Below are 8,809 nucleotides of genomic sequence, written 5' to 3'. Positions count from 1 at the left end.
TCTTTCCTTCCTTTCTCCCTCCGTCTTTCTTTCCTCCCTCCCTCCCTCCCTCCCTCTTTCTTTCCTTCCTTCTGTCCGTTCTTCCTTCCTTCCATCTTTCCTTCCTTCCATCTTTCCTTCCTTCCATCTTTCCTTCCTTCCTTCCTTCCTTCCTTCCTTCCTCCTCCCTCCCTCCCTCTTTCTTTTCTTCCTGTCTACCTCCCTCCCCCTCCCCTTTCTCCCTTCTCCAGCTCTGTGGGGCCTGCCTCACACTGTTTCAGAGTCAGCATGGCTGTCTTTGTGCTTCTCAGCAGGCGCCACTAGAGGGAGCCCGCCCTGCTGTTTGGCCAGGAGAGGCGGAGCCTAAGCCAGGCTGGAGGGAAAGGAAGAAGGAAGGAAGGAAGGAAGGGGAAAGGAGGAGTGGAGAGCCGGGTAAGTGGAAGAGAGAGAGGAGGAGGAATGGAAGAAGGGATGGTAATCTTTCATTCTCTGTTTCATATTGCTGAGAGCAAGACAGGGACTTCTCTCATCTCAAGCAAAAAGGGTTTCAGTGTTCTAGCCAGTCCCTGTATCTTGAAAATTCTGTTTTTCCTTGCAAGGTGTTTACAAACATGTGTGACTGCAAAGAGGAGGATGATGATGATGATGTCCCCCAGCTTTCCTCTGAAGCCTTAGCTGCTCTGCAAGAGTTCTATATGGAACAGCAGCAGAAAGAAGAAAGCATCAAGATAGCAGGAGGATCAGACAACTGTCCTCTTGGTTTGATAGAAGAGAACTGGGTAAGCAGGCCACTCAAATAGTATTAACACGTGTACAGGTGGAAGTAGTGAGGAGAGTGGTCTCCAACAAGGCAACGAAGGGTAAAACAAAAGGTCTTTAGGTTGCTTTGAGCTTTTCAGGCATTAAATAGCCTTGCACCTTCAAAGCCTGACTGCTTCCAGCCACCTAACACCTTCCAACAAAGGATTCCCCCGGACAGGAAGCAGCCAGACTATGAAGCTGCCAGGGTATTCAATGGTGGCTAATTGCAACATTCCCACTTGCCACAAACAGACAAGAATTCTTTCTCCCACCCTTTCCACAGGTACATATATAAACTTGCCTACTTTCCAACAGACCTCACAACCTCTGAGGATGCCTGCCATAGATGTAGGTGAAACCTCAGGAGAGAATGCTTCTGGAATGTGGCCATACAGAGCGGAAAGCTCACCAAACCCAGTATTCAGGCATGTAGCTCTACTCCACACTCGCATGTCGTGGATTCCACTTTGTAGCCCCATTTCTTAAGATTGGCTCTGCATCTCGTGGTGCCAGAGCACAGTCTGTTCAGCGCCTTCCAAGTCGCCCAGTCCTCTGTGTGCCCAGGGGGGAGTCTCTCATTTGGTATCAGCCATTGATCGAGGTTCTGGGTTTTAACCTGCCACTTTTGGACTCTCGCTTGCTTAGGTGTTCCAGCGAGTGTCTCTGTAGATCTTAGAAAACTATTTCTTAATTTAAGTCATTGATGTGCTGGCTGATACCCAAACAAGGGATGAGCTGGAGATGTCTTTGCCTTAGTCCTTTCACTGTTGGCTGCTACTTCCCAGCGGATGTCAGGTGGTGCAATACCGGCTAAACAGTGTAATTTTTCCAGTGGTGTAGGGCGCAGACACCCCGTGATAATGCATGTCTCATTAAGAGCCACATCCACTGTTTTAGTGTGGTGAGATGTGTTCCACACTGGGCATGCATACTCAGCAGCAGAGTAGCATAGCGCAAGGGCAGATGTCTTCACTGTGTCTGGTTGTGATCCCCAGGTTGTGCCAGTCAGCTTTCTTATGATATTGTTTCTAGCGCCCACTTTTTGCTTGATATTCAGGCAGTGCTTCTTGTAGGTCAGAGCACGGTCCAGAGTGACTCCCAGGTATTTGGGTGCGCTGCAATGCTCCAGTGGGATTCCAAACCCAGTGATTCTGGCCATGAAAGCCTTCGACAAATGTCTTCATCTATCTTGGATGTAAATTTGCATTTCTTTTTATTTATTTTTTATTTACAGTATTTATATTCCGTCCTTCTCACCCCGCAGGGGACTCAGGGTGGATTACAATGTACACATATATGGCAAACATTCAATGCCAAAGACACACAGCAGAAATAGACAGACAGTCAGAGGCTATTTAACTTTTCTGGCCGCCAGGGGGGTTGTCGCTTTCATTGTCCATCTGCAACGCTGATGGAGTACTTCCGCATTCCCCGTATGCTTTTGCTGGAGTGCTTTGCTGGAGTCTTTTTTATGGCCTCATAAATTTTGTTAAATTAGCCTCCCCACACATAGATGGTACCTAATTTTCCTACTTGACAGATGCAACTGTCTTTCGGGTTGCAAAGGTCGACAACAAGCTACACAATTGGTTGGAAGCTCACTCCGACCTGGGCTGGCTTCGAACTCATGACCTTGTGGTCAGAAGTGATCTTAATGCAGCTGACACTCAGCCAGCTGCGCCACAGTCCCGGTGCTTTTTGTTGTACTTGATTTTTATGTAGATAGAAATGCATCTACCAATACAAAAAATGTTGTTTGCTTGTTAAAAAACACTTTGTTTCAGTGCAGTTCATTGTCCCAGACTTATTTGAAGCAAACACCAGTTTTGGAAGATTTGAGGAGTTGCCCTTTGGGCATGGATAAGGACAACTGAAGTCCTCATTTAACATCAAGACGCAAAACCTATCTTTTTAATATAGTTTTGTCTTAAGAACAAGGATCTGGATAAGGAACAGGAACCAAGAGAGGGCCATATGTAAAACCGCCTTGAGTCCCCTTCGGAGTAGAGAAAGTACAAATTGAATGAATGAATGAATGAATGAATGAGGTATTATTTGTATCCTGTCTTATCTCCTCAGTAGGGACATAAACCAAAAGATAAAACCGAATTTACAATTACACAAGCAACAAAGCAATCAGACCCAGTAGTCCCCATTTTCAATATTGGTTACCAAATGTGAATTTGGAATGCAGATATTGCTGCAAACATCTCCTGCACTTTAGCGCCTTGTTTTTAAAGATAGTATGCATAGTTTGCATTGCTTCTACCTAGCTCAGCTTTCTGGATTTTCTTATTTTTATGTTTTTAGTCTGTAAACTGATGTTTTCTATATGTTACTATACAGAAAGTGTGCCACCGTTAACATTTGTGAATTATTACCTGCAGCAACTGAGCCAGTTTTGGTATGATACTGAAACTGCAGAGCGTTTGGCGAAAGAGGCTGTAAGAGCAGTTGGAAAAGGTGGCAGGTAAGGTTACAAATCATGTCACATGTCGCTTGGCTTTGTGGATTAATATGATAAATGCACAGGACTAAAACATTAATGGTCTTTATCACTTCAGCATTGTATATAATATAGAAGGGGCCATGGTGGTACAGCGGGTTAAACTGCTAGGCTGCAGAACTTGCTGACCACAAGGTTGGTGGTTCAAATCTGCAGGAAAGGGTGAGCTCCCTTTGTTAGCCCCAGCTTTACCAACCTAGCAGTTTGAAACATGCAAATATGAACTGGCCATATAGCCGGAAAAACCTACAACAACCCAGTGATTCCAACCATGAAAGCCTTCAACAATAAACTCTTTGTGATTTTTTAAGATTGGACTCTGCATGTTTGCCTCCTAAGCACTGAATTCTTTACAGCCACATCACACGGCACTTCACGCTCTGCTCACTAATAAACCAATGCTCACCTTTTTGTATCCTGTTTATATTTTTGGATGCTTTTATTTAATTTAGAGTAGTTTTCCCTAACACTCACATGGCTGTTTTCGATCTGCTAGAATGGACAGGGAGCTTGACTGAATGTCAGGAGCTCACCCTGACCCAGCTTCAAACTGTCAACCACAGCAGCTGATGATTAACCTGCTGTGCTAAATGGCCGGACAGATGGTCATGTTGCTTTCATTTTATTTACATGGGAGATGTAATCCTTTTGTTACTTGAGTGTTCTTCTTTTTTGTCCACTGTGATCAACTTTCTGTGTTCAAATATTGTGATTTTATATTGTTCTGATATGTTTATACTGTTTCTTGTATTTTATTTTATTTTATTTTGTTGTTGTATTTTTATGTTACATATTTGCATTGTTGTATTGCTGGGCTTGGCCTCATGTAAGCCGCCCCGAGTCCCCTTGGGGAGATAGTGGCAGGGTATAAATAAATAAATAAATAAATAAATAATAATAATAATTATTATTATTATTTGAAACACAACAAGATTGGTCCACAGCACACAAGATCACTCTGCTGGCTGTTGTATTGGATCACACGTCGGACATTCCCAAGTGTCTAGGACTGTGTGATGTATCAGCGAATAATGCGTGCAGATCCCAGTAAGGTGGCCTTTTGCAGCTGGCAGATGGTAATGTTGTCAGTGCCGATTGTGTTTAAGTGCAGGCCAAGGTCTTTAGGCACTGCACCCAGTGTGCCGATCACCACTGGGACCACCTTTACTGGCTTGTGCCAATAATAATAATAATAATAATAATTATTATTATTATTATTATTATTATTATTATTATTATTTATTGCCTGTTTTTTAATATTGTGAAATTAGTTAGGATACACTTGAAACTTGGACAAGTTTTTTTTAAAAAAAACAAACAGCGCACATACTGGCTGAGGAATGCTGGGAGTTGCAGTTCAAAGAGCAACCTTTTTCTTTTGCGTATACTGGTAATAATAACCGAAACTCTTCCGTAATTGTTTCTTTATCTTTTTCAGGATAGCCTGCGTTAGTGCGCCCAGCATTTATCAAAAACTGAAAGAACAGAATAACGATGATTTCTCAACGTGTATATTGGAATACGACCAAAGATTTTCTGTGTACGGAGCCGAGTATGTTTTCTATGATTACAACGATCCTTTGAATCTTCCAGCCACCCTCCAAGAACATAGTTTTGACATTGTCCTAGCAGACCCACCCTACTTGTCCGAAGAGTGTCTGAGGAAAACGGCAGAAACTATAAAATACCTAACAAAAGGGAAGGTTCTACTTTGTACAGGTATCACATTCCTTTATTTCAGTGCAGTTGTTCCATTGTTTGTAATGTAAAGAGAAGGCAAAATGAGCCTGTAATTCATCAGTGCCATCATTTCTACTACGCCCTCCAGATAATTTGATGTTATGTGCCTTTGAGTTGTTGCTAACTTATAGTGATCTTAAAGCAGGGTTTTCTGTGGCTAAGAATGTGGAACTGGCTGGGAGACATGCCATGGGTTTTCATGGCTGAACAAGGATTTGAACCCTGTTCTCCAGAATCATAGTCCATTGTTGAGGACTTTAAGATCATCCTGCTCTCGGTCCCGCCTTCGTCACAAGCACGTTTGGTGGGGACGAGAGACAGGGCCTTCTCAGTGGTGGCCCCTCGGCAATGGAACACCCTCCCTAGGGAGATCAGATCTGCTCCCTCCCTCTTGACATTTCGGAGGCAAGTTAAAACGTGGCTATTCGAGCAAGCGTTTACAAATACAGAGTAGCTAATATAGGAAATCGAATGACCTGACAATGGAATTGGACAATGCTTGAGAATAATGAGACACTGATGATGTTGTTTTTATTGCTTTTGTGATGTCTTATACTGTTTAATGTTTTTTATCTCTATTATGTTTTATGTATACTGATTTGTTGGAAACCTCCTTGAGTCACCAATTGGCTGAGAAAGGCGGTATACAAATACAGTAAATAGATAGATAGATAGATAGATAGATAGATAGATAGATAGATAGATCCCTGCCCCATGTTGGAGCAATCCTCTAGATCAGGCTTGGGCAAACTTTGGCCCTCCGGGTGTTTTGGACTTCAACTCCCACAATTCCTAACATCCTCTGGTCCTAAGTGACTGAGGGGGAAAAGGAAAGGGCCTGAGGCTGTTAGGAATTGTTGGAGTTGAAGTCCAAAGCACCTGGAGGGCCGAAGTTTGCCCAGGCCTGCTTCAGATAAGTACAAATATCAGTTTGTAGTTTTTGATTGTCCCTCATCTCTTTGTCTTTGATTCCGTTGTTGTTGTTGTTGTTAGTAGTGATAGTAGTAGTAGTATTGCTACTATAGATTTGTTTTTCATCTAAAATAGGTTTCTATTTTTATGAATTTGGATAGCATCTAGATAAAAGTAATTATATTGGGAGCCCTTCTCTTACAGGTGGTGTGTTGAAAGTGACCACTTGAGGGCAGCATTTTCACTGTAACTCAGTTTATTAAGTGGGGAAAGACTATGGAGAAATGTCAAGTCAAAAGTGACAAAGAGAAGTGGCATTAAATGAATACAGGGGTTAATATACAAATAAGATAATTTTAAATGAAAAGGAAGGGCTTGGAAAGTAGTTTCAAATGAATTTTTATGGAGACATGTTTAAATAAGGAATTGATATTGGTGGAAAATGAAATGAAGTACATCTGATGTCTGAAGCCTTTGAGCTGAGAAGTTGGGCCAATTTTACAATCATATACAATATGATTTCTCTCTCCTTTTTCCCCCTCTTCCCCTTATCTTATGTAAATTACCTAAAATTAATGGTTTTAGCTGTCTTAATTGTTTATTGTTTTTATATGGTTTATATTATAGTACGTGTGAAAAAGATCTTGGAGTCCTTGTGGACAACAAATTAAACATGAGCCAGCAATGCAATGTGGCGGCAAAAAAAGCCAATGGGATTTTGGCCTGCATCAAAAGGAACATAGTGTCTAGATCTAGGGAAGTAATGCTACCCCTCTATTCCGCTTTGGTTAAACCACACCTGGAATATTGTGTCCAATTCTGGGCACCACAATTGAAGAGAGAGATTGACAAGCTGGAATGTTTCCAGAGGAGGGCAACTAAAATGATTAAGGGTCTGGAGAACAAGCCCTGTGAGGAGCGGCTTAAGGAGCTGGGCATGTTTAGCCTGAAGAAGAGAAGGCTGAGATATGATAGCCATGTATAAATATGTGAGGGGAAGCCACAGGGAGGAGGGAGCAAGCTTGTTTTCTGCTTCCCTGGAGACTAGGACATGGAACAATGGCTTCAAACTACAAGAGAGGAGATTCCAACTGAACATGAGGAAGAACTTCCTGACTGTGAGAGCCGTTCAGCAGTGGAACTCTCTGCCCCAGAGTGTGGTGGAGGCTCCTTCTTTGGAGACTTTTAAACAGAGGCTGGATGGCCATCTGTCAGGGGAGATTTGAATGCAATGTTCCTGCTTCTTGGCAGGGGGTTGGACTGGATGGCCCATGAGGTCTCTTCCAACTCTTTGATTCTATGATTACATGTAATGGTTTTTGACTGCATTTTATCTTGTGGGACATTGATTGCCAAATGTAAACCGCCTTGAGTCGCCTCCAGGCTGAGAGGGGTGGTATACAAATATAGTAAGTAAATAAATAAAATTTCACAATAAAGATGAATGATTTAAAAACAAACCAGCAATGAGACACACAGTCACAAACAAAGGCAGAGGCTTCTCCTTTCATTTCCGGCTTCTGGAGGCGATGCTCATCTCTGGCTCTGGGGAGGCACTTTCTCCTTTTTCAAGCTGAGGAGCCTGTGTTGTCACCTCTTGATTGTGTAGCCAGCAAGATTGCTTGGAGCATCTCTTTGCCTTTTCCCACCGAAGCGGTACCTATGTATCTACTCACATTTGCATGTTTTCAAATTGCTAGGTTGACAAGAACTGGAACTTGACAGGCAGGAGTTGCTTGCGGATTCGAACTTGCTGACCTTAAGGTCAGCAGTTCATCCAACCTTCAGGTCAGCAGTTCAGCAGCACAAGGTTTTAACCCATTGCACCACCGCAGCTCCGTAAATAGTTTCCAAAACAATGGACAGTTTGAGTCAGTGCATCTCTGGATTCCAGTTGTTGGTGTAGGCAGCAGAGATGGGCTTTTGTCTACTTCTCCTACTTATATGTTGTGTTAACAGTTTATGCCCATGTTTTTGTTTTATATTTTATGTTTTTGTATTATTTTGCATATGTGGAAACCACTCTTGAGTCCCCTAGGGGAGATATGGCAGCATATAAATAAAGTTGTCATCACCACCTTGATTGTGTTTATTAGAATGTTTATTTTATGATTTTTTTTCCTTTTTAATGTCTCTTTGATAATGTTGTTGTTGTCTGTTGTATATGTTTTGATTTTATTGCTGTATTATGTTGTCTGGGCTTGGCTCCATGTAAGCCGCTCCGAGTCCCCATCGGGGAGATGGTGGCGGGGTAGAAATAAAGGTGGTTATTATTATTATTATTATTATTATTATTATTATTATTATTATTATTCTCCTGTTTCTGGTTTTCAGTCAAGTATTTGATTGGCCATTGCTGGAAACAATGCTAGGCTAAATTGGACTGATCCAAGAGCTCTTTTTAAAAAACTAAATCATATTTGTTTTTTCTTTCTTTTTTTCTTAGGTTCAGTCATGGAAGAACATGCTGCAAAGTATCTTGGTGTGAAGATGTGCAAGTTTATTCCAAAACATACTCGAAACTTAGCCAATGAGTTTCGATGTTATGTGAATTATGATTCTGGACTAGATTTAGATTCTGTCTCTTGACAACAAGCATAAAAATATTTGTGACATACTTTATTGTGAAGCAGTTTTCCTTTTGTGCGTGATGTAAACATTTGTCTTTTCTGGCCTTAAGGAAACAGATGGTGACGAGGATGCAATAAGCAAGGGATTGGATTCATGGAACATGACAGCAACTTGTTGGTTTTGATGGATTACTGTGTGTTCTCATGTAAAAGTCAAGCTCATGCATAAGTTGAGGACAGGTTTTGGAGCCAGAAGTATGGATTTTGATATTTATTTATTTATAGTATTTCTATTCCACCC

General features: G+C 41.8%; 1 protein-coding gene across 1 annotated transcript; it reads left to right on the top strand.

Annotated features, from left to right (window-relative positions):
* The first annotated feature begins 318 nt into the window (after nt 1–318).
* On the top strand, nt 319–8,555 carry EEF1AKMT1 (EEF1A lysine methyltransferase 1). Its single transcript, XM_060770953.2, has 5 exons — nt 319–411; nt 579–758; nt 3,168–3,250; nt 4,725–5,005; nt 8,385–8,555. Exons 2-5 carry the CDS (start codon nt 591–593, stop codon nt 8,525–8,527), a joined length of 675 nt encoding a protein of 224 aa, XP_060626936.2. The 5' UTR covers nt 319–411; nt 579–590; the 3' UTR covers nt 8,528–8,555.
* The last annotated feature ends 254 nt before the right edge of the window (nt 8,556–8,809 follow it).

This window comes from Anolis sagrei, chromosome 3, assembly GCF_037176765.1.
Source record: "Anolis sagrei isolate rAnoSag1 chromosome 3, rAnoSag1.mat, whole genome shotgun sequence".
In the NCBI taxonomy this organism is placed as follows: Eukaryota; Metazoa; Chordata; class Lepidosauria; order Squamata; family Dactyloidae; genus Anolis; species Anolis sagrei.
The sequence above is the reverse complement of the archived record's forward strand: the minus strand, read 5'-3'. Positions and strand labels throughout refer to the sequence as shown.

Coding starts and splice junctions, on each gene's coding strand:
- EEF1AKMT1 (XM_060770953.2), top strand. CDS start 591: ATGTGTGACTGCAAAGAGGAGGATGATGATGATGATGTCCCCCAGCTT. Junction 759..3,167: donor GTTTGATAGAAGAGAACTGG/GTAAGCAGGCCA, acceptor TATTACCTGCAG/CAACTGAGCCAGTTTTGGTA. Junction 3,251..4,724: donor GCAGTTGGAAAAGGTGGCAG/GTAAGGTTACAA, acceptor TATCTTTTTCAG/GATAGCCTGCGTTAGTGCGC.